The sequence below is a fragment of the Rattus rattus genome, chromosome 5 (assembly GCF_011064425.1).
Source record: "Rattus rattus isolate New Zealand chromosome 5, Rrattus_CSIRO_v1, whole genome shotgun sequence".
NCBI lineage: Eukaryota > Metazoa > Chordata > Mammalia > Rodentia > Muridae > Rattus > Rattus rattus.
Genome location: NC_046158.1, coordinates 91,726,620 through 91,752,413, shown reverse-complemented (window position 1 = coordinate 91,752,413; position 25,794 = coordinate 91,726,620). Strand labels below are relative to the sequence as shown.

The following is a 25,794-nucleotide window of genomic DNA, read 5'->3' as shown; positions in this document are numbered from 1 at the left end:
GCAATGGCAGTGACCACAGCAATCATGAGAGCAGCCACCACACAATGTGGACTGATCGCACACTATGGACTGTACAATACGAACTCATTTCATTATTGCAGAAGGGCATGATGTGTGGCTGTTGTATTAGTCAGTTTTCATGTACAGTAAGAAGATACCAAAGTCAAATAAGTAAGAAAGAAAAAAGGGTTATTTTTACCCATTGTTCTGTATGTTCTGTGCCAAAATCTGTTGTCTCTTTTGTGTCAGGCCTTTGGCAAAGTCAGTGTATCAGGGCAGGAGAGCATGGCAGGCCCAACTGCTCTCTATACATCATGAATTGGTATTGAGATGATCCTCTGAGGACTTGTTCTCCAGGCATCCAAGGACCTTCTACTGGGTGATCTATCTTCAAGAGTCCAGTAACACCACCCTGGGACCCAAAGCTTGTGAATGGGCCTTCAGGGTACTCACTGAACCATAACAGCTGCCATCGCATGCTACAGCTAAGGGATTAGGAGAGAGCACGGGCTGGCATCCTGCCTTGGGTCCTACACTGAGGAGGTGTGATTGGGCCTCACACCTGCTGGATTGCTACAGGATGGAAAAGTTGTTCTACGGATGACTAATAGCTTTTGATTTTTTTTTAATCCTCATGTGTTTAAACAGAAGTCATGATCTGTCTTGAAAACTCCATTGAAAACTGCAAGTCCCACCCAAGCCTTGCCTACGCCGATCCTCTCTCCTTGCTCTACTGTGGGATGGCAGAGCTTTGCTGGTATTAATGCCTGCAAACTCCACAGGCTAATGACCATTTTAGGGTTAGTTTTCTCCCCATCTCACGTATTGCTAATATTTACAAAGAGCTGTCCAATAGAACTTACTGTGTTACCATATTTAGTAGCTACTGAAGAAAAGTACCTAGTGTAAAAGGCTGAACATTCCATTTTGCTTAATTGTTATCATTTAAATGGCTACGTGTTATCCCCCACCACATTCTAGCACAGGCCTAGAACAATACCCTGTATTATGGACTCTAATTGGGTCTATGACTAAATATATGAGTAAGACAGATTTACGTGTATGTATACATATTTATGCATGTGTGAATAAATGCTTATACAGCCTTGCACAGGTGCGTTTGGAGGTCAGCGGTTAGCTGTCTTCAATTATAGATTCTCTCACTGCACTTGGAGTTCTTAACACTGATCAGCAAGCCCCAGGGTCCCTCTTATCTCTTGCCTCTTCAATGCTGATATTACAGGCACTCAGTCTGCTACACGTGGCTTTGCTCCTCAGGTCCTTGTGTTTAGTGACAAAGCACTTTACCCACGGAATAATCACCACAGGCCTATGAAACCAATCTTTCTTTCTTCCTTCCTTTCTTTCTTCCTTTCTTTCTTTCTTCTTTCTTTCTTTCTTTCTTTCTTTCTTTCTTTCTTTCTTTCTTTCTTGGTGGAACATGAACTACTTTCACTAACAGCAATTTGAACACACTTTCCAATAGAATCAATGACTATAATTGTGCTGGCTATTTTATGTCAACTTGACACAAGCTAGGGTCATTGGAGAGAAGAATAATTCAATTGAGAAAATGCCTCTGTAAGATCCAGCAGCAGGCAAGTCTACAGGGCATTTTCTTAATTGGTTATCCATGTAGGAGGGCCCATTCAGTTGTGGGTGGGGCCCCACCAGGCCAGTGACCCTCAGAAGGCAGGCTTAGCAAGCCATGAGGAGCAAGCTGCAGGCAGCACTCCTCCATGGCCCTGCATCAGCTCCTGTGAGAGTTCCTCTCCCACTTCCTTCAGGGATGGACTGTGCTGAGGACACATATACATAACAAACCCTTTCCTCCCCACCTCTTTGGCCAAGGCTTCCCACCTTGGCAGTAGTGACCCTAAGTAAGGCAACAGTTCAGAATGACATTTACAAAATCAGACAAGAAAGCCAACTCAGCAAGCCGAGGTTTCGTAAAGTAACTGGATCCTTTTGCCATTCAAGACTTGGATCACTTTCTGGGGAGAGGGTAGCAACCAGCAGCATGTAGTGGATCCCAACGTGCATACAATTACAATAATGATCGCACAGTACCTTTTTGACTTTGTTCTTCTTCTCGTAGGCCTCCGACAGTGGTTTTTTCTTTTGTTGAGTTGTGTCCTTGGAGAATAAATATTCAAATTCACTGGTGTCCCTAATGTGAGGTTCTTCTAAGGAGTCCCATAAAGTTGGTGTGGCGTCTTGGCTTGAAAAAGAAAGCATAAGGTTAACTCTAGGAAACAAAGCAGGAAAGAGTATAATACGAGGAAATCTTTCTCTAATTTACTTTTTAAAAAAATACAAAACCTTGGCAAAGCTCACATAGACGCTTTTCATGTTATGCACTTTGAAAGTCAAAACTAGGATATTCTAACCCAGAGCTTCACATAAACATCCAAAAAATTACAATGGTCATGAGTTCAGTGCCAGATCTCTGGAGAAGGCCCGGACTAGAACTTTTGGAGGTGAGGTTTTACCACGTGAACTCCTTCTCTCTCAACCATAGCATCTCCAGCAGGCAAAAATGGCGTTACAGAGAGGGAGACAGGTTAAGGGAGACAGGTTAAGCAATTCCTACATGGGCAAGGTCATTCTTTTTTAAACTGTGTTATATTTTACTTATTCCTAGTGTGTATATGCATGTGTATGTGAGGGAAGGATATGCACACTATGGCATGCACGTACAGGTCAGAGGACTGTGTCAGTTCTGTCCTTCTACCACCAAGGACCCATGGAATCAAATTTAAGTCACCAGGCTCGACTGCGTATCTCCTCCCCTGCAGAGCCATCTCACAGGCCCAGAGTAATGCTTCACAAGATTGAAAATGAAGCAGTAAAGGTGTAACTCCCTCTGAGGATTAAACATAGTTCTCAGGATTAACACAGGTCATCTCAGTCCGAGGACTTCAGTATGTGACTGGTCAGCTGCTCATCTGACGTATCCACTGACAGCATTCTACCAGAGACGACACTACCACATAAAACCATACAATTTCGCCCTGCATGGGCACCCCAGGGCGATCCCAACTGAAGCATCCATGAGGACTTTGTATATTACTCTCTAGAGAAGATTCATTCTGTTATGAAGCACCGAACAAGAAGCTGCCAGAATTCAAGTATGTCAGAGCCACTCTGACTGTGTGAGACCCGACTCTGAGAGTCGGGGTGTACAGGCTTCTCTATACGTGCCCTCATTTGGAATGTGTCGTTTATTTTCCTCTAATGGCTAGAATTGAGATGCTTTATCAAGTTACTATTAATGTCACAGAGAAAAAAGTAAATTTCTTCTATAGTGATTTTTCAAATATACAAGCACAGCATGGTCATGACACCCAACGGTATATACCTCTGTTTCACTATATATTTTTGTTTCAATTAAAACTAAAGCAGCCTTCATCTAGTGTAAAGTTATAGTCTACCTTACATGGGATAAGCAGATCTGTTATGCTATTAAATGATTTGGTACCAAGTCATAGTTTTCATACTCAAAGAAGTTGTAATGGGAGGTATAAAATTTTCTTTGAGGGACCCTGGGTGACAGAGCCTGACTGTGTTATGCTGCCAGGAAGTGGCTGCTAAGATCTTACCACATAACAGAGGGGACAAGGCTGTCACATCCCCCCCGCCCCCGGTCAGTCACTCCTCATGTCCTGTTCATTTACTTTTCATTTGATTTGAAAGTGAAACACTAGGTTTATGACGTTTGCAGAGCTGTCTCAGCCAGGATAACTAGTGAAAGCTTGAGCATTTGACTGTTTTCCATTTTAAAAAGTGGGAAATCATGGGAGGAAAAAAATCAGTGCTTTCTCCCAAATCTCATTTACCCTTCCTTGGACAGTGGATGAAGGGCCTGTCCTCCCAGAGCTCAGTTTTATGATGCTATGTCTGTGGCCCTCGATGTTCATCAAGTCTCTTGGGGGATGGAGTGGGGCATGCAAGAGAGAAGCAGGTGTGAGACAGTCACAAGTGCTGCCGGGACGGGACGCACTAGTCCAGGGCTCACAGGTGGGACTCATCACTGCAGGGTGACTGCACAATGACTCGAGAGCCCTAATAAAGAAACACGACTCAAATGTTCTGGGAAATCATCTCAGGAAATATCCCAATCTCAAATGAGAAAGGGGATACTAGCACTTCAGTGTTCATGCTGGGAACTATTTTAGGATCATCTCGTCATTTAAAAAAAGAAGAAGAAAAAAAAATCCGCAAACATTCATTTGGGAAATTGTACAGCACTTTATCAGCATTACATCAATATATCTAGAAATTTCCACATGTAAACTCTTGACCCTTATTTTTTGGCAAGAAGACTAGGAACAGTATGAAGTACGGCAGCAGCTTGGTTCGTCACATGCTTACTCTGGTGGTATTTCCCCTGCTCTTAGAGTAGTTTCTATGTTTTAATTTCCTTTCTTTTTTTGTAATTGTGAACTATGTATTATTTTGTTTCATTATCTTCCCTTCCCTAAGCAAAATTTTACATAAGCCTGAAAATCCTAAATTGGGAAATAACCTTAGAAACGTAGTTTTTAAACTATTGTTATTATTATACTTTTTTGCAAACAAATTTCAAAACTAGAAAGTGGCCAAGAAGTGAGTCAATATCTTTCCCATTGTCCTGATAGACAGAAATCTCTGAGACCATAGGACAAAATAAATTCTTCCACATTTTCTCAAGTACTCATCATAGTGACTGAAAAAAAAATGACCAATGCAAGACTACAAGGCCAGTTATCAAAAATTAAAAAGGATATCATAAAAGATACTGTAGGAATCATCAGTGAGCCGACAGTGCAGACTCTGCTCCAATTTCTTTATAATTACTCAACTAATAAAGTGGTATTGGAGAGGACCCTAGCTTAGCTAGACCTGAGCTCGTCTCCAGTCCATGAAATGGAACATTTACCTTGCAGAGGAATCTTATCCTGAACACATTCCTTGTCGTAGAAGACCTGGCAAAGACAAGCTCCCCCAGATGCTCTCAGCCCGTGTGTCCAAGGCTTCACCATATCATATTTGAGGATGGGTGTTACCCAATGTAAATACTGAACTGTCCATAATAAAGCATCGCTTGGGAAGAATCTTGTGAATTTGTAACAGAGTAACTAGGTCAAAGGAGAGCTTACCTCTTATCATTTATTTGTATTCTAGTCCAATACAAAGGCTTCATGGGACAGCTGGGCTCGATAGCTGGTTTACGAGGACACTGGCTGGAAGAAGAACTGAGTCCAAAGGACAGTCCAGGAGGAGGTGGGGGTGCAAGTCCTGGCGGGGGAGGAGGAGGAGGAGGAGGAGGCGGACCTCCACTGTTAGGAGGAGTCTGGACATTAGGAAGAGGTGGAGGAGGAGGAGGTGGGGGTGGTCCAGCACTTGGAGGCAGGGGAGGTGGAGGAGGAGGTGGAGGAGGTGGCAGTGGTGACCCAGCACTCACAGGTGATATGGGTGGTGCTGGTGGCAAAGGTCCAAGGCCAGGTGGGAGAGGGGGAGGGGGCGGGATGGGAGGGGGAGGGGGTGGTGTGGGAGGAGCTGGAGGGGATATCTTCTGCTGACTAGATGAGGGGATGCATTCTTTTGTCTGGAGTGGGGCATGGACGTCTTTGCTGTCCTTTGAGGGAGACAGCTGGGTTAAGGAGATAGTCAGTTTCTTGGGCACTATCTGGCTGCTTCTGGTCGTTTTGCTTTCAACATCACAGGGCTTGAGGAACGTCTCTCTGTCTGTCTGGATGCACACATTTCTGAAGGCCTTTGGAAAGCAGTCATCGTCAGTGGAAACACACACATCTCTCATCTCTTCACATTCTCCCCGGCGCTTTTCTAACTGTTGCTTGAGATTGTCAATGGTTTCTTCAAGTCTTGCTGTTACTAATGCATGCTCACCCCGGATGTGAAATGTCTTAAGTTCAAACTGAGCCTGTATGGGGGAAAAATCATTGGGAAAGTAAGACTTAAATAATAACAAACCCAGAGTAGACATAGTACTATGAATGTGTAGATGTATCATTAAAGGATGGCCCACAAAATGCAGAAATGGAGACATTTGCCCTGAACTTGTGGGAGATTCCTGCCATTGGGTTAATGTCTAGAGAAAATCTTCTACTTAAGAACTCCCACTCCATTTTAATATCAAATGAAGAGGAAATTAATTTAATAGAGGTTTGGACAGGCTTGAGTATATCTTTTATAGCTTTTAGTAGTATAGACTGAGAAAAAGAAAAGCAGGGGGCAAGGAGGCAGCTCAGAACTCATGCTGGTGTTGAGCTGTTACACTCTGTCCTCCTCAGAGAGTGTCCCTGTCCCCCAATTTCCGATAGCACTGCTGGAGGGGGCATCAGGAAAAGCAATGGTACTTTTTATTGTTTGTCTGTCTTTTAAGTGTCCAGATGAGAGCTGACTAAGGTCACTATTTGTGCCTGTCCTGCTGCTGGCCTTCACCTAGATCATTAGCTACACAAGATGACATCAGTGGACTACTGTCTATATTTCTGTACAGTGAGCAGTGAGCTCAGCATTGGAAAGAAAGACAGATAAAATCACATGCCAGCTCCCCATCTCAAGAGCCTTGCTTAATAGCCAATCAAGTGCTTCTCTGCCGTAACCTCAGCCTACAAGTACCTAGAACAGAAGCTGCATACAAGGGTACCCATAACCCTTTAACATTAAATGTTAAGGAAGTGTGCTTAACAACCTAGTCAGCAAGGTTAAATTAAAAGGGGGAGCCTGTCTGCTTTCACTGAGATACGCTTTAAGTGGTTTTGGTTTTTTAACTTGGTTCAAATTTTCCCAATATTGATTCTGACAAACCAATTCCCAAATAACAAGAGAATATAGATATTAAAATTTTTAATGGATAATTGTCTTGTTCTTAGACATGGTAGCACCGGAGAAACTCTGAAGGAAGTGGAGAGATGAGGGCAGTATTGTGCAGCTCAGAGAATGGAGTCATTCATACTCTTTGTTCCAGGTCTAAACTTTACTGCTGTCTAGGTCTGTGACCTTAGCCCAGCCTGTTTCTTCACTTGTAAAGAGAGGATAACATTGAGCCATTTCTAGTTTTTGTTTTGTTTTGGTTTGTATTGCTTGGTTTTTTTAATGATAAAATAAGATGCTTCATAAAATAAGATGTAAATCTGGAAACTTCTGTTGGTGTTAATGATAACAGTATAATAAGAGGTTTGTACATTCTTAATTATTTTTGAAACTTTCAAATATCACATTGGTTGAGTGACAGCATAAACTAGGAAGAGCCGAAGCCATCAATATGAGCAATAGTCAACAAATGTGTTCTACTACCAAAGGCCTGCAAGCAACTTCAAGCTTCACCCAACTGTGCGGTTAGGGTTATCTTTGCTTCAGTATCATTCCAGACCATCATTTCTCTCCCCACCTCTCCCACACCCTTCTGCGACCTCTACTCTGAATCGCTCACCATTTTATTTTAATGGTTGTGACTACTTTAGCTCCGTCACCCCAGAAAAGCTTCATGTTGGTGTTCCCCACTAAACTCATCTTCAAGACCAGTTCTTTATTGCTTCCTTAGATGAGTACCGCTGAGTCTAGAAAGAATTCAGCCTCCTCAGCGATACGGAATAACTACACAGATGCACGTTCTCTGAAGAAATTTCCCTTCGTAAGTTAACAAAGCAACATTGTAAAGGCCCAGGTCCCACTTCTCAATCAAATCTGGTGATACACATCCTTAAATATTGCTTTGGAAGCAGAATGTAATGCATAAGCTTAATGAAATAGGAGGAAGACAAATTGGGCAGGTTAATGTCTAGATATCAGAGTTTCCCTGTAAGAAACATGGAAATAGCAGGATCCATGATACATGCAGGAAACCCCATTTGGTTTCTTTGTTTTGAGACAGAGTTTCTCTGTAGCGCTGATGGTATTGAACTCAGAGATCCACCTTCCTCTACCTCCTGAATGCTGGGATTAAAGACATGTGCCACCATTACCTAAGTAACCAGCGGAATCCCCATTTGTACAGTAAGGCATTGAGGAACATTTAGAACCAAGGCCTATAGGACTGTGTAAGTCCTATACCACTGCTGCTGCCTTTTGAGATGCCAGACACACCGGGGGCCAATGACCACATGCACACTTCTGAACTCACTCTTCATGACTCCTAGTGTAATGTCCTGTCTATCCTGCCCCACGTTCAAAAGCATCGTCTAAACTCCTCTAGCTGTTGGGTTCTTTCTCACCAAGTCTTTTCCTTCCCAGTAGAGCTTTTAGGGGTAAAAATACAAGGGGGGGACATTAAAAAGTCACCCAGTGTTTGCTTTGTCTGCTTTCGCATCCATTTACTTGTGGCCAAATTACAGTTGACTTCTGTCCGCTCCTCTGTGAGAATTCACAGGATTTAGCCAGCATTTTCCGGTGGACGTCTCCTGTCTTCTCTGTTTGTGTTAACGGAAGCTGGTGTCTTGCAATTGAACTTCCCTGGGATCGTAATTGCACCCCACACTCCTCCCACGCAGGTGTTTTTCCTCCTACCTCCCTGTCCTCCCCAGGCAGCCCTGGAATCCTTTCCCCTTCATTAGAGGTTGATCCTTCAGGCCTCTTTCTGCCCTTCTTTTTCTTGTTTTATACTCTCTGTGTAATGTCTTCTGTGTCATATGACAAGTAATCTCCATTCGATGATGTGCTAGCAACTTCTTGATTGCTGTCTTGAGACCGCCATCCAACTACCTTTTAGGTTACTATACCTGTATATTTAACCAGCCACCACAGATGCCACAACTCTGAATCCAAGTCCATTCATGGCAGACTACAGTTTGCTTCTCCCTCTGAAATTCCTCTCATGACATTGGCAATCACCTGTGCACCATGTGGGCTCCTGTTTCTCTCAATTTCTGATTTAGTGCTCTGTTTCTATCTGTGCCACCTACGCATTTTTCCCGCACCGCCATTTTTAAAATCATGATAATGGTTAAAAACCTACCTGGTTTTATTTACTTGTTTTGTTTTGTTTTGTTTTAGACAACACCAATTTAGTTAACTCCAATTCCTGGAAGATTTTTCTCATAAACAAATCTGTGTGTTTCATTCCTTAGGATTCCTTAAACACTTAGCTATTATTTGCATACCTGTATAAAAAATTAGCCCAGATCACTCATCTGATAGCTTTTCTGCCTCCTTTGTGCACTTGGGTTCTTGCCCCTTACTGAGATGTGCCCTGGATTACAGTCTTATATAACTCCTTGCCTCTCCCAGGCCCATGCTCCTTTATAGAAATACTGCCTTCTCTGGACTCCTTTTCTTTGCAGCAAACACCCAAGGAAAGATTACCAAGAGCAGATTAACCACTGTAGACTTCACAAACAGGTTCTACAAAGCTGTATTCGCTGGCATGAGGGATGCTCAAATAAGAAGGCAAACACTGAATTTCCAGGCACTCCATACCAATATGCTGTGATGATGATGAGGAGGAGTTCTACTGATCACTAAGATGTAATGCCTCCCCCCTTACCCACAATCAGAGCCAGAACCATTGCCCAGCACTAACTCAGTAATCTCTTTGTCTTGGTAGAAAGCTCCTCATTCGATCCATCCATTTCCTACTAGTTATTTGGTGTTTTCCCTTATTTGTCAAGACGCATCTCTAGAGAGATTGAGAAGTGATTTTGTGAGTGGGGTTCAGGGCAGAACTTCGTTTGATAATCATGCATTTATTCTTAGACAATCCTTCCCGGGGATCCTGGTTCTCTTTATGAGTCATCATGCCCAGGCCTGCAGAACGCCCAGCTACACATAAAATTAAATGAATGAGATATACGTAATGCATGTATAACTTGGGCTCTCTCCTTTACTTGAACAGGAAACCCACAAGAGTCCATGAATCCATACCTATCCCCTTCAAAGGCACAACCGTCAACAAGGCAATCCCAATTAAATCACACTGCTTTCTTTCTTCACCATTATGTCTATTAGTCCAAGAAAAGGCTTTCAAACTTGCCCCTCATCAGAAGCATCTGGAGAGCTTTGTAGAAGATACTGACCAGGCCCATTGTTGTAGACTTCCCCTTGTACCAGCAGTATTAAGACTCCCTAAGAGGTCTGGATGAGAGCCAGAGCTGAAGCCCACAGCAAATGTTGTTCATCTTTACTCTGATCCAACACAGATGATATGACACCACGGTACTAGTGCCTTCCGATGGCCTTCCCGCATTCTGATATGTCCCAGTGAAGAAGGTATGTCTTCATTATTCATGTTGAAATTTTACACGGGTAATGTTACACAGGAGGCACTGATTTCTTTACATGGTACTCATAACCCATGTAAGGCTGGCCTCCACCTTTTTTTCAGACATATACATATACATTCCCCAAGCTGCACTTGAATGCACGATCACCTCCCACATCCCACTTACATATGACCTCCTCAACGTCTTCAATCTCTTATTTCCACTCACTGAAGGCCCTAGGAAAAATTCACTCAAGCTCAGATGAGCTTTTCTTGGTTTTTCTAGACACAAAATTTCCATTGTCTGCACTGCCAAAGAACTTTCTAGGTAAGAATTGTATAATAGTCATTTACGCTTATCCTCTCTGCAAATCTAAAGGCCCCAGGCAGTTGGGAACCATGCCTTATACATGTTTAAACCTTCAGAACATTACATAGCATCTGGCTAGTTAAGTATCCACAAATGCTTAGCGAGTTGAATCGATTTATTGATTCACCTTTAAGTATTCACCTGGAGCTTCTGTATTCCTATCCAATTACGAATGAAGCTCCAACCCAAGCATAAGGTTCCTTTGTCTTTATGATAGTCTTATACACAACATAAACTGCAAGACCTCAGACATGTCGGTTATCAGCCATCACTAAGAGACTGATGCTGACCCTTATTTCTCACGTGCACTCTCCCTTCTCCAAACCCCTCCTCTTTATGTAGCCTCTCCAGGTCTTTGATTGTAGCTTGGTTATCATTTACTTACCAGCTAACATCCATGTATAAGGGAGTACATACTATGTATGTCTTTCTGACTCAGGATCCTCTCACTCAGAATGACTTTTTCTAATCCCAACCCATTTGTCTGCAAATTTCATGATGTCGTTTTTTGTTTTTAACAGCCGAGTAATATCCACTGGGTAAATATACCACATTTTCTTTATGCTTTGGCTGAGAGACATCTAGCTTATTTCCATTTTCTGGCTATTATGAACAAAGCCACAATGAACATAGTTGAGCAAGTGTCCTTGTGGTAGGCTGTAGTGTCCTTGTGGTAGGCTGTAGTGTCCTTGTGGTAGGCTGTAGAGTCCTTTGGGTATACGCCCAAGAGTGGTATAGCTGGGATTTGAGGTAGATAGAGTCCCAATTCTCTGAGGAACCACCATGTTGATTCCACAGTTTTTACACAGGTTTGCATTTCAACCAGCAATGGAGGCATATTCCCTTAGCTCTACATCTTTGCAAGGATGCGCTGTCACTTGCCTTACTGATCTTATCCATTCTAACAGCTGTAATATGGAAACTTAATGTAGTTTTGATTTGCATTTCCCTGTTGGCTAAGGATGTTGACTATATCTTTAAGTAGTTTTAATCATTTGAGACTTCTTTATTGAGAATTCTCTCTATTTAGATCTATACCCCTTTTTTAATTGTTTTTTTAAATATTAAGTGTGAGTTCTTTGCATAGTAATGCTCTATGAGATGTGGAACCAGTAAAAATCTTTTTCCATGCTGTAGCCTGTCTCTCTGTCTGATTGGCAGTGTCCTTTGCTTCATAGAACTTTTATAGTTTCATGAGGTCCCATTTACTAATTGTCGATCTTAGTGTCTGTGCTAATGGTGTTCTGTTCAGAAAGCTGTCTCCTGGGCCAATTCATTCAAGGCTACTCCCACTCTCTCTTCTAGGTTCAATATATCTAGTTTTATGCTACTGACATATATCCAGTTGGACCTGATAACTATGGATATATTTGGGTTCTTCTACACACAGATATCCAGTTTGACCAGGGCCATTTCTTGAAGACATTCTCTTATTTCTAGTGTGTACTTATGGTTTCCTAGTCAAAAATAAGAAGTCTATACATGGATGAATTTTTGTCTAAGTCTTCAATTCGATCCTATTGACCAGTGTGTCTTTTTATATCAGTACCACACAGTTTTTTATCACAATAGCTCTATAGTACTGCTTGAAATCAGGGATGGTGATACCTGTTCATTATTCATTGTTCAGGATTATTTTAACTATCCTAAGTGGTTTTTTTTTTTCATATGAAGTTGAGAACCTTCCTTTCAAGTTCTGTAAGGAATTGTGTTGGATTTCTGATGGGGATTGCACTGAGTCTGCACAATGGTTTTGTTCTTAGTAGGATGACCATTTTTACTATGTTAATCCTACTCATCCATGAGCATGGGGGATTTTTCTATGAATAGTTTCTTCAATTTCTTTTTTGAAAAATTTGAAGTTTTTATCATATAAATCTTTCACTTTCTTAGTTAGAATTACCAAAGATATTTTATACTATTTGAGGATATTGTTGAAGGTGTTGTTTTCCTGACTTCTTTCTCAGTCCATTTGCCATTTGTCTATAGAATTACTACTGGTTTTGTTTTTGTTATTTGGGTTTTGCTTTGTTTTGTTTGTTCTTCAGTTAATCTAATGAGATGATCCTGTGGTATTTTTTCTTTCAGTTTGTTTATATGGTGAATTACATTTACTGATTTTCATATATTGAACCATCCCTGCATCCCTAGGCTAAAGCCAACTTGACAAATGTGGATGATTATTTTAATGTGTTCTTAGATTCAGTTTGCAAGTATTTTATTGAGAACTTTTAAATCTATAAAATTAAATTAAATTTTAAATTGGTCTGTAATTCTCTCTTTGTTGAGTATTTATGTGGTTTAGGTATCAGGGTAACTGTGGCCTCATGAAACGAGTTGGGTAGTAGTTTTTCTGTTTTATTTTGTGGAATAATTTGAGGAGTATAGGCCCTAACTCTTCTTTAAAAGTCTGCTAAAACTCTATACGAAAAACATCTGGCCCTGGTTTTTTTTTTTTTTTTTTTTTTTTTTTTTTTTTTTTTGGTTGGGAGACTTTTAATCACTGCTTGTATTTCAGTAGGTTTATATGTCTGTTTAAAATACTTACCTGATTTTGATTTGAGTTTGGTAAGTAATGTGTATCAAGAAAATTGCCCATTTTCCAATTTGGTGGAATACATCTTTTAAAAGTACGTCCTTAGGTTTCTCTGGATTTCCTTGGTGTCTACTGTTATGCCCCCTTCCCTTCTCATTTTTAATTTAGTCATTTTGGGATATTCTCTCTGCCTTTTAGCTAATTTGGATAACGGTTTGTCTCTTATTGATTTTCTCAAAGTAACTTTTGTTTTACTGATACTGATACTTTGTATTGTCCTCTTTGTTTCTATTTGATTTATTTCAGCCCTCAATTGGATTAGCCCTTACCAACTACTGTTGGGCATCCTTATTTCTTTTGTTCTAGAGCTTTCAGGTGCCAGTGTGAGACGGCTCCATTTTTTTTTTTTTTTTACTGTAGGCACTTAGTGCTGTGGACTTTCCTCATAGCACTGCCTCCTTTGAGTCCCATAAGTTTGGGTGTGTTGTGTATTCATTTTCATTGAATCCTAGAAAGCATTTAATTTCTATGTTTCTATCTTCACCCATTTTTCATTCAGGAGAGAGTTGGTCAGTTCCCGTGAGTTTATAAGCTTTCTGTTGTTTCTGTTGTTTTTGATAATATCCAGCTTTAATCTACAGTTGTATGATAAGATACATTTCAATTTTCTTGTATTTGTTAAGACTTGCTTTGTGAGTATGTGATCAATTTTGATGAAAATGCCCTGAAGTATTGAGAGGAATGCATGTCTTTTATGTTTGGGTGTATATCTGTTAAGTCCATTTAGTTTATAACATTTGTTAGGTCCAGTATTTCGTTTTGTTTCTGTCTCCATGACCTGTCTATAGGCAAGTGTGGTACTGAAATCTTCCACTGTCAGTGTGTGAGAGTCAATGTCTTATCTACACCATAGTGGAGTTTCTTTTATAAAAGTGGGTGCCCCTGTGCTTGGGACATAGATCTTAAGAATTAAAATGCCATCTTGGTAGTTTTTCCTTTGATGAGTATTAAGTGTCCTTCCCCATCTCTTTTGATTAGTTTGGGTTTGAAGTCTATTTTGTTGATATTAAAATGGCTACACCAGCCTGTTTCTTAGTCCCTTTTAATTTGTATAGCTTTTTTTCAATGCTTTACCCAGAGGTAAATGTTTATCCCTGACACTGAGGTATGTTTTATAGAGGCGGTAGAAGGATGAATCCTGTTTCTGTTGTCTTTTTATTGGAGAATTGAGAACACTGATATTGAGAGGTATCAAGGATCAGTGAATATTGATTCCTGTTATATTGTTATCGTTGTTTTTAGTGGTGGTGGTGGTGTGGTGGTGGTGGTGATGGTGGTGTGTGTGCATGTGTGTGTGTGTGTGTGTGTGTGTACATGTGTGTGCATGCTTCTTTTAGTTTTGCTAGTGTTAAATGATTTCCTGTGTTTTCCTGGGTGTATTTAACCTCCTTAGTTTGGACTTTTCCTTCCAGCATCTTCGGTATAGCTGTATTTATAGACAGATATTGTTTAAGTTTGACTTTATCATGAAATATCTTATTTTCTCCACCTATAGTGATTGAAAGTTTTGCTGGGTATAGTTATCCGGCCTGGCATTTATGGTCTCTTAGCATCTGCAGCACATGATCAGGCCACAACAAAAAACTGTGACATTCCCTTACACTGGGGCATCGAGCCTTCAGTGGACCAAGGGCCTCTCCTCCCATTGATGCCAGATAAGGCAATCCTCTGCTACATATGCAGCTGGAGCCAAGCGTCCCTCCATATGTACTCTGTGATTGGTAGGTCCTTGGGAGCTCTAAGGGGTCTAGTTGGTTGATATTATTGTTCTTCCTATGGTGTTGCAAACTGCCTCAGTTACCTCAGTCCTTTCCCTAACTAACTCCTCCACTGGGGTTCCCATGCTCAGTCCTATAGTTGGCTGTGAGCATCCACTTCTGTATTTATCAGGCTTTGGCAGAGCCTCTCAGGAGACAGCTAATTCAGGCTCCTGTCAGTAAGCACTTCTTGGCATCTGCAATAGTGTCTGGTTTGGTGTGTGTCAGGGACTTTTTAGATTAAGATTTTCTTTGACCAAGTGCTCCCTTCTACTGCGCCTTCAATGCCTGAGATTCATCTCTGGTATTCTGTGGGTGAGCTTGCCACTAGAGTTCCTGTTCAAACTCCTAAACCTTCTTATTTCCAGGTTCCCTCAGTTTGCCTTTTCTTTATTGCTCTACTTCCATTTTCTGGTCTCGAACAGTTTTATTCATTTCCTTCCACTGTTCACTTGTCTTTTTTCCTGGCTTTCTTTACGGGATTTATTAATTTCCTCTTTAAAGACCCCTACTCTCTTCATATAGGAAGTTTTAGGGTATTTTTCTTATACTTTGGCTATGCTGGAATATCCAGGGCCTGCTCTAGTGGCGACATATTGTCCTGGCTGTTACTGATTGTAGCTGTGCTGGCATCTAGGCACCTGAGCTTGGTGCTGATTTCTGGGAAGTCAGAAGGGGATGATCTGTGAGATCTACAGGAGGCATTGAGGGTGGGGGTGAGGGCTGCAGCAGGGACGAGCCTGAGGGATTGGGTCTGTAGGGGAACAGGGAGAGCAAAAATGGCCTTCAGGCAGGCTACCTAGTTTTCTGGCAGGTGTGGTCTACAGTAGAGTAGGGGGTGTCCCTGATGCAAACTCTTAACAGACATGATGACATAATTTCTGACTTGTTCCCTATCGACTTTTTTGGCTGAGAAAACTCAATTTCTAAAATTAACATATCTCAAAGTGTTGACCGTGTCTAGTTTTAAAATTTCAAAATATATAATGTAGATATGTGTCCTCTATACAGTATACTCAAAGGCTACTCCCACATCGGTGAGAACTGAATCACATTTGTGATTCTAATCTGATTAGGAATTGGACTTTACACAACACCCCCAGTTTCCTCTGGGGCTGGTTCTCCCTTCCTCCACCAAATCCTCATTATTTTTTAATATCCTCCATAGTACTACCTTTCAGAGATATCATCGAAAGAACACACTGTACTGAAACTCAAGCAACAGAAGGAGACATTCGCTTGTCTGGTCTCCACCACCGACATGTCTGTCAAAGAGGAGGTGGAAAAATGCCTGCTGATGACAGACATCAGGTTAGAGCCAGCACAGTGGGGAAAAAAAATGATCCATTAACATTTCGCTGTTGTTACAAGCATTGTCTCCCATGGGTGCTGCCAGCTCAGTAAAAAGTCAGGTTACCTGCTGCGTGACTGAAGCAAATTAGTCTTTTCCAAGGATCCATCCAAATTCTCCATCTTTGCATTGGGGGAAGCTAGATAGTTTCTGGGAGCTATGCAGAAGGACAGAAAAGCTTTGCTACCTCAAAGAGGTATAGTGTAAAGTGAGGGGGCAGGGGAAAAGGAAGCCAAGGAAAGTGGAACATGAAGGGCATGGGAGGGTGGAAAAGGATGAGTTTCAGTTCCTAAGGAGTGCTTTGGTAAGGCGCGAAGACAGTGTTCCCATGGAGGAGGGAAGACGGTGCTCCTACGCTACTGGATACAGCTGACTGGGTTTTTCTGTTGTGTTTCAGTTTGATACCTCACAAACACCACAACTGCCCTTTATTTAACTGGCCTACCTTTGCCACAGCAAAATCAAAAGTCTCTATTAATGAACGAATGGCATTGGGTTTATGAAGAGGCATAAATTGCCAATAGCTGGTTTTAATTAACTATTATCAGTAATATTTTTTTCTTATCAGAAATAAAAGCACATCAAGTTACAACCAAAAGGGCATCTCAGGGACACTCCGAAACATGAGGCACATCTGATACATCACCTTAATGAGAACTTATGAAGAATGAGAGAAACAAGATGGGGGCGAAGGGGGAGGGGCAAAGAACATTCGAAGCAATGGAAAGTTCACTTAGGCTGGTGTGGAAGCAGATACCAACACATGAAATGCTGGAGAGTGAAAACATGGCCTCTCTGTGAAAGCAACGCTGATGCTCAACACGGGCAAGGAAAAACACCAACAAAGGAAGCTGAGCACACCGCCAATTGTCCTCATTTACTTATTCTAGCTCTTATAATTCAGGGAGGCATGCCTTGTGGGTGATGTTCCAACCTGTATAAGAGCACACAGCTGCGAAACAATCATAAAAGTATTTGAATTTATCAAGACTCATCTTCCTTCCACAATACCATTTTGAATGGTTATCAAACAACTAACAAAATAGTGAGTTAACCAGAGTAACTCTAAATTAGCGGTGAGTAATAATGTATATCACTTTATGTGTGCAATTTTGGCAACCAGATCACTGGTTTTAATCATTTTATTTCCCAAATAAGGAAAGAGGAGTACAGACATATTAAGTAAATGGTTACTAAGAGACAGACATGATTCTAGCATGCACCTTATCATCTAATTTCAGTGATTAATATTTTTTCCTATTAAATACCTCTTAGGAAGTCAAACTACTAAACAAATAAGCAAAGATAATTTCTTATCAGAGACCCTTGGTTGAAAACACTTTCTCTCTGTTCTTTTGAAAAGTAGTTAGAGTCATTAAAGAACCAACAGACTGAAACTTGGTTTCAATGTAAATGAAAGAAAAAGATCAACAGAGCTAGATCCTTCTGCATAATTCAGCCATGAGCTCTTTGCCAAGTTTTAAATTTTCTCTAACCTTCATTTTATTGTCTAAAATTAGATGTTTAAAATTTAATCTATGATTTTTCCTCTAGCTCTATATTAATAATTTCCACACACATCACACATCTTATCTTTCTTTCAAATGCCCTTGAATGCGGACAGCTTTAGTTCTGAACAGCTTAGAGCACAGTATTGTGCAGTCTGTATGAAGAGTCCCAACTTTCATTATCAAATGTTCTCATGAGGTCAGACAGGCCCATTAAGGTGCTATGAAAACATAGCAGTAGTCAAATATCCAAGGCAGGTTAGTTTAGACATGGTTTTGAAAGGTGAGAGCTCTAAACATTCAGTCACAAACTTTCAAAATGAGCAACTATAGCTAGGGATAGTCACATAAGTAGTGGGGGAGTGAAAGGGAATGAAAATAATGTTGGGAATTTGCACTGGGGTTTGTACTTGGGGCACAAAACAAGAGTGTAATCAACATGTATTTTGTGAAATAAATAAAGGAAAAATAATTACTCGAGGGATATTTTGGTAACATTTTATGTCTGATTTTTATCGTCACCAAATAGAGTATTGGTCATAGGATGAATGCACAATGGGATATCCATGAAAATAATTTTGAGTCCTCATTTTTCCAAAATGTAACTCTAAGCCAAATGAGCAAAGCCAAGACTGGACCTTTTTAGGCAATGATCCAGCACACTAATCTTTTCTGCGGCAAGTACGAGAACTGGCGCTTTATGCCAAATTATCGTTACAAACGCTACAACCACCAGGGAGTGTCACTCACTCTAGAGCTCTTCTGTGCTGAGGAGCAACTGTCTCGGACCTCTGGTCCTTAAAACTGGCAGACTCTTAAGTATAAGAATCTCTTTAACATCTTGGTCTCAGTGACTCATTCGTCTTGGAGGGGGAGTCATCCTGTAGCTGATACCCCATCCGTATGACAGCTACATTTTGGAAGGAGGATATGGTACCACTTGAAACTAAATTATGCTTGATTTTCACACTCCAAGCTTTGGGCTTGAAGATTCTTTTATTTGTTTTCGTTTGTTTGTTTGGTTGGTTTGGTCTTTTGTTCTGCTTTTTTTTTTTTTAAGAGCCAGGTAGGAAACTGAAAATTACTATTAGGCAAGTTACAAAGAATTATCCAATGGGGATTAGTTGATATCAAAGAGAGCCAGCTGCTAAGTTCTTCTGGGATGAAAATAAGACTGAAATTTATGCATCAGACTCTAGGGTTCAGGGTCAAGTGAGATGGCTTATTGGGTAAGGCGCTTGCTTTCCCAACCTGACAACTGAGTTTCATGTCTGGAACTCCATGGTGGAAGGAGAGAACTGACTCCAGAACATTGTCTCTAATTTCACATACCCCTTGCCAAATAAATAAATACATATTTGTTAATATATACACATATATTTATATATGCACATATTTGAAAGTAATCTGCAAAATATTAAGTAATCCTAGAAGTTTAGTATATATTAACCATATAGCACTACACATTATTATTCTATTATATATTGTATGAATTATATGAAAACATATAAATATAAGTATATATTAAGATATGTTAAGACTCAAGAACTAATATCTATAAGGTTTAAGTCTTTACAAATGATGTAGACCTCTGGTAACCAAATGTCACTTGGGTGAATAATTAAGATAAATTCCCCACTTCTGTCCGGCTCTTTGTAGTATTGCTATATGAACTCGGGAGGCCTCGGTTCTCTTGAACTCTTCTTCACTATATTAGACATCAGGCTCTTTGCTATCTCTAATAGTCAAATACTCCAGAATGAGCACATCCCGTGTATGAGATCTTGAGAAAATGAGCACCAAAGCCCCTTTACTGTGGGGAAACTCAGGTTGAAGATGAAAATGGCAGTGTATTCAGGTCCCTTGTCACCTGAAGTCCAGCTGAGCAGGCAAGGCTTTACAGGAATGCTATTCTCAGGTGCTATTCTCATGTAAGTTTTTACTTAGCAACTATGGGTGAAGAATCAAGGAGATGGGTTGATCTGTTCAGCAAAGGCACCCCAGGTCACCCACGCTGCTTTTGTTAGACTAACAATAATCTGGTCTAAGCCCCAAACACTCATTGACTCTTTCTAAATTCATTTTTATGAGTAAGCCAGGAGGTACTTGGCCTTCTAGCTTCATTATTTGAGCGAATGACTAATGATGTGTGCCTAGGCCACAGCTACCTTCTCCTCCACACTTCAAGCATTGCCAGGGATTAGTCATTGGATAAATCTACCACTGAATGGGTTCTAAATTGTAGGGTCATCAACAGAGAAAATAAACAAGAAGACATTGCAACCCGGGTCCTGGCCTAAAATGCTTCCCTGCATTTCCAAAAGTTGTTTGCCCCAGCCAAAGGGTGCAAGGTCTAAGACGTCAGAAAGACTTCAAAATTAAGTACAGTCTCAAACTTCCACTCATGAACCCAAGGAGAGATGTTTTCTGACATACTCTGAGATGCAAAGTAAAATAAAGGAGGAAAATACAAGAAAAGATCGGTCAAGGAACCTAGTATCAGTTCCTCAAAAAGTTATGGCATGATCACACTTCTGACTCTATTATTTTTATGTGTAAAAATGTATGGGTCAGAATACCCAGGTGTGCTGCTGGGTTTATGTCAAGTTAACACAACCTAGAGTCATTTGGGAAGAGGGAATCTCATTGGAAAAAAATGCTCCCACATTGCTTGTAGGCAAGACTGTGGAACATTTTCTTGATTAACGATTGATGTGGGAGGGCTGAGCTCATGACCAGTAGCACCAGCATTGGGCTGGTGGTTGGGTGCTATGTGAAAGCAGGCTGAGCTAGCTATGGGGTACAAGCCAGTAAGAAGAACTTCTCCATGGCTTCTGTATTGGCTCCTGCCTTGGCTTCCTTGGATGATAGACTATACATACTGTAAGATAAAATAAATCCTTTCCTTCTCAAATTGCTTTGGTCAGGGTGTTTTATCAGAGCAATAGAAACCATAACTAAGACATAGGGTGCTTACAAATCAGATGTCCCCAAGGGCTTTAGGGAGTGTTAGTGGTTCCTTGAACAAGTTTCATGTTACTGTAAAAGGAACAACTCTGGTTTAAAAACCTTTTCACTGTTGTTGTAAAATGTGTATATTTGGGCATTACCCATGTGTGCACTACTAGTGTACTTTGTGTTTGTGGTCTGAGTGCTTTGTTTGCACTGCTGTTCTCAGCCTTTCAAATTCTAATATTTCAATCATATCTATTCAGGTGCATTGAAAACAACTTCTATGATCAGAAAAGTTGTGACCGTGCAGGGCTCTTTTCCTTCCTTTGTCCCTCTACCTCTGCCACCCCCAACATTCACAAACATTAGACAATAGAGTAAAACAAGTCTTCAAGACTTCAACAACCTAAGCTTAAGAGAGATGCGAGTGTCAACCTCTTCCATAACTATTACAAGGCTTTTGCTCCTGTGGTTCATTTTCCAGAACCTTGTCTTTGAAAGTCTGGAATGTGATGTGATTGGTAGTTATCATCTAGGATGGAACTACAAGACTCACACATTCTGACATTTGGAAGTACGGATCCTGGCCAGGGTATGACCACCCAACCCAATGCTCTAAGTTGGCATGTGCTGTTGCCTTTAATACTGTAATGTTGCCCTTGCTCCCTTTTCTTACACTGTATTTTCTATCATGTCATTGATAAGGGCTCTGATTTGTCCCACCGTAGTTGATTACTAATATGAATAATAACATGCCTACAAAAAAAGGTTTCCCAAGTTACAATTCACACACCCAGAGAGACTCGTAACAAAGAGCTCAAGGAGGGCATGCATGGACTGAGGGTAGGTGGTGATGGGAACAGAGGAATCAGATTGGGAGAGGATGGAGGGAGAGAGTACTGGGAGAGACAACTAGAAGTAGGGGGCAATTTGGGGGCAAGGTGGAAACCTGGTACAATTTTAGGGTGATTTTAGCTAAGACTCCCCAGTTATGGGGGATACAAAGCCTGAACTGGCCATTTCCTATAATTAGTCAAGACTTCCAATGGTCACCAACCCAGCCACAAAACCTTCGAACTACCATTTGTCCTGCCAACATGATGTGCTGGGGTAAAGGTAGTGTAGAAATTGTGGAAGTGGCTAACTCATTTCCATTAGGAGAGCTCATCCCTGACATTTCCTAAAGGACCAGAAGCTAGAGGCCAGTTCCCTAAACCCAGAGACCTAGCACAGAAGCAAACAAAGCTGACGAAAAAAAATCAAGGAAATGACGCCTAGTGATATTCTGCTATACTTGTTAATTGGTGCCTAATCCAACTGCCATCAAAAAGGTTTCATCTAGCAACTGATGGAAACATGCAGAGACCACAGTCAAATTATAGGTGGAGTTTGGGGAATCCTGCTAAAGAGGGGAAGGAGGATTGTAGGAGCCAGAGGGCAGTTAAGGAAAGCACAAGAACACCCACAGGATCAACAAACCTGGATCTATAGAGGCTCACTGAGGCTCGCAGAAAACCAGGAGCCTGCATGGTCTAACCTAGGCCCTCTGTGTCTATGTCATAGTTGTGTAGCTTGGTGTTTGTGTGGGACTCCTACTAGAGAGAGCAGGGGGCTGTTTCTGATGTGTTTCCCTGCTTTTGAGGCCATTGTCATCCTGCTGGGTTGCCTCACCCAGCCTCACTATGGTGGAAAGGTTGCCTTGGTAAGTCCAAGTTTGGTTGGCATCATGGGAACCCTTCCCTTTTCTGAAGGGAAAGAGAGGAAGAGTGGATGAGGAGGGAGCAGGTAGTGGGGGATGGAGGAGTGTAGAGGACAGAAGGAGGAGGGAACCACGTGGTTGGGACGCAATATATAAGGGGATAAATTCTTTTTCGAAATGTTTCCATAATTTTGAAAGGAAAGGAAATCTAACATTTGTCAACTGAACAAGTTTTATTTTTTTAATTATCGTGCCGACATTTTCACACAAGTATACATTCCATTCTGATTACTGGCTCACCTTTCCCGTCTCTCTCCCCCACCCCTGTCAATCCTAGCTCTTCCCTACAAGTCGTTTGCTATATTCATGAGCTTCTATAAACCCAGTGAGTTTAACCAGGGCCTGGGCTTAGAACTCTCCTTTAGGGCTCCTCAGTGGTTACACAACTGATGGCAGTGCTCTCTAACTTCCCAGAATGTGTCAGTGCCACGAGTTCAGTAGGGGTAGGGAAAGGCCCCCTCCTTGAAGCCATCCCCAATCTAAGGTTGGCTGCAGAGAGGCCCATTCTTGTGTAGCCTGAGTGTGAGAAAGAACAGATGCACTGAACTCATAATTGGAGCAGCGATGTCATGCCTGGTTTTTTATTAGGGTTTTTTTTTTAATCCAGTCTTAAGAAAAGATCAGAATTAGTGTAGAGAGTACTTAAGGTTTTTTAAAATTGGCTTCTAAACAACATGTTCATATTTTTTCCTTAGTTACATAGAACATAACCCATCAAAAAAGACAGAATTGCTCCTTGGTGCAATTAAATCAGTCGTCTCATATACTTTAGGGATCTAAGATGAAGACTATAATTCTATCAGTATCGTTTGCTTCTCATTCTTGCCAAAATTCCTAATCTGTAAAACTAGGACGCTGTGGCTTATCTTGCTTCCCAATACAGTTTTCATGGAAAAAGAAAAGCAGTTAGAACAAGCTTCAGAAAAACTAAAAATAAATACATATTGTGGATGAGAAGCAGCATGTGGCTTATATAATATCAGACTGCTGGGAATGAAAATTCACATTCATTCATAAGCTAAGACTGTGACCCAGAGGTCCCCTACATAGACGTTTATGTTTTGTGCTTACATGGTAGGATATGAGACACTCAAAACACTGTGGCTGAATAAAATCCAGTCTTTGTATGTATTATCAATATGTATATGATGAGGATGAATGTTTCCATTGTACTGTACATGCAACAAAAAGCCAGGATAACTTGGGTGCAAAAGACACGTTCTGTCGAGATTTTTCTGAAGCATTTTTTCTTTTTGCCTTGGAGATGTTTGAAAAAAAGGAAGGAAGAAGGAAGGAAGAAGGAAGGAAAGGAGGGAGGGAAAAGAGGGAGAGAAGAGGGAGGGAGAAAGGAATAAAGAACAAGCCAAGGCAGGGAACACTGGGCCTTGTAACGGTCACCTTGCCTAGATAAAACTGCTAATATGTTCACAGACAAACACTGCTACAAAGGACTACAGCTTCCTGTTGTGTTTGCAAACCCCTGTGCATCCTTTCTCAAAGATCTAGCTTAGGTTGCCACCACTGTACTGAAGGTTCTCATATAAGTAGCTTAAGGCCCCACCAAGTTACCCAGAATGATACCCCCCCATTCTCCTTTGGAACTTTAGATTTCTATGGTGCTTTTAGAATCTTGGTCCTCTTGCTATGTCTAAGACTATCCTGCTTTCTATGCTCTTTTTGTCTACCATCCAAATATGTGTCATATTTTCTTGCAGTCATGTTTTGCCTCTTGTCCTCTTATATACTCCTAGAGTGTAAATTGCTGAATTAATGAAGAGTTTTCTAATACCCTCAGTCCTGAGAGGTCTCTAGCTACTTAGTCTAGGAGCACTGGGCTCACTTGATAAAAGAGGAAGGGATGATAACTGAGTAGTGGTCGTGAAAGGACTGTGATACGCGGCCCGACTCATCCTTATGATCGTTCTTCAACAACCTCATAGCTGGTGAGGACACAGCTGACCATGACAATGATCTTTTCCCCAAATCTCACGAAATCCTAGCACTCTGAAGTCCACAGTTCTAGGTCCGTCTCATACAGACAGCGTCGAGTCTGTTTTGTCTACGGGTTCTTCCAGCTAAATTATTATATAACACACAGGGCCCAGATGAGCGTCAACAAATGAAACGACCCAGAATTGGTCAAAATAAACATCTTCAGTACACCAAACATTGCCGTAACTGCGAACAGATGCCATATTCCTGTTGAAGAATTGTCAGAGCACTGTTCTTCTTCTGACAGCATTGAAGAATGAGAGTGAAAGTATTTACTCTGATGAATACACTTCAGCTATGTTAAATGCATGTGTACCACCTGTGCACGCACACACACACACACACACACACACACACACACACACACACACACACACACACACACACACACACACACACACACTGGGATTACTGTAGTATCCAACTTTCTCTCGTTGTAACAGACAACAAAATGATGAAAAGGACACAGAGATGCCTGGACACTGCACCGACTATGGTTTGGACATGAAATCCATCCACCCACCATGGTCATTTCATTGAAGCCTTGGTTCCCATGTGGCAGCATTACGTTGGGAAGGGCCTAGAAGCTTTGAAGATGAGACCTAGCTAGAGCCTGCAGGTATGTCCTCGGGAACTGTATCTTGTCCTGGTCCCTCCCTGTGCCTCTCTGCTTCCTGTCTACTGTAAGATGATTTACTTTGATCCACCACACCCTTGGGTCCAAAACAAGAAAGCTGGAGTGCAGGGAACTTTTAAAAGGTGTGAGCCCCTAACAAATCATTCCTTGTTTTGAATTGTTTTTTCTCAGTATCTGTCACGTTGGTGAATACAACATGCAATATAATGTGGGTGATGGAATTTTTTTCCTTTGTAATGAAGAGAATATTTCTAAGTTTCCATACAAAAGCATTTTAGTTTACCAAAGCATGGACATCTAGGGGTCTATATAAGATGGGGCAGAAATGTTTCCTGAGTTGAACTGCTTCATATGGGATCCTTGCAACTGAGAATGGTTAGAACTCATAGAAAACAAGCTATAAAGTGCATCCACAGCATCCCAGCCTGAATACAGCAATGGGGCCACAAAATAGTTCCATTTTTAGTAACAGCACAATTCTAAAACCCCACAGAAAGGCTATCCTGACCACAAGGCATCAATACCCATTGTTTCTAGAAATGGATTTAGCAAAATGTCACACCAATTTATTTGAGCTCAAAGAGAACTGATGTACTATTTAAAAACAGATCTGTTCTTTGTATAAACATGAATTAAGAAAAAATGTAAATCCCCCATCTAGGTTTATT

At 41.1% G+C, this 25,794-nt stretch overlaps 1 protein-coding gene across 2 annotated transcripts in view; it reads right to left on the bottom strand.

Moving 5' to 3' along the window:
* The window catches only part of Fmn1 (formin 1), a 363,061-nt gene that overhangs the window by 173,524 nt on the left and 163,743 nt on the right, over window positions 1-25,794 (bottom strand). For both annotated transcript variants that reach the window (XM_032903890.1, XM_032903891.1), the window contains 2 exons: window positions 5,142-5,926; window positions 2,071-2,221 (listed from right to left, as the gene is read on the bottom strand). In XM_032903890.1, the coding sequence (XP_032759781.1) occupies window positions 2,071-2,221; window positions 5,142-5,926 (936 nt within the window). The remainder of the gene's footprint in view (window positions 1-2,070; window positions 2,222-5,141; window positions 5,927-25,794) is intronic.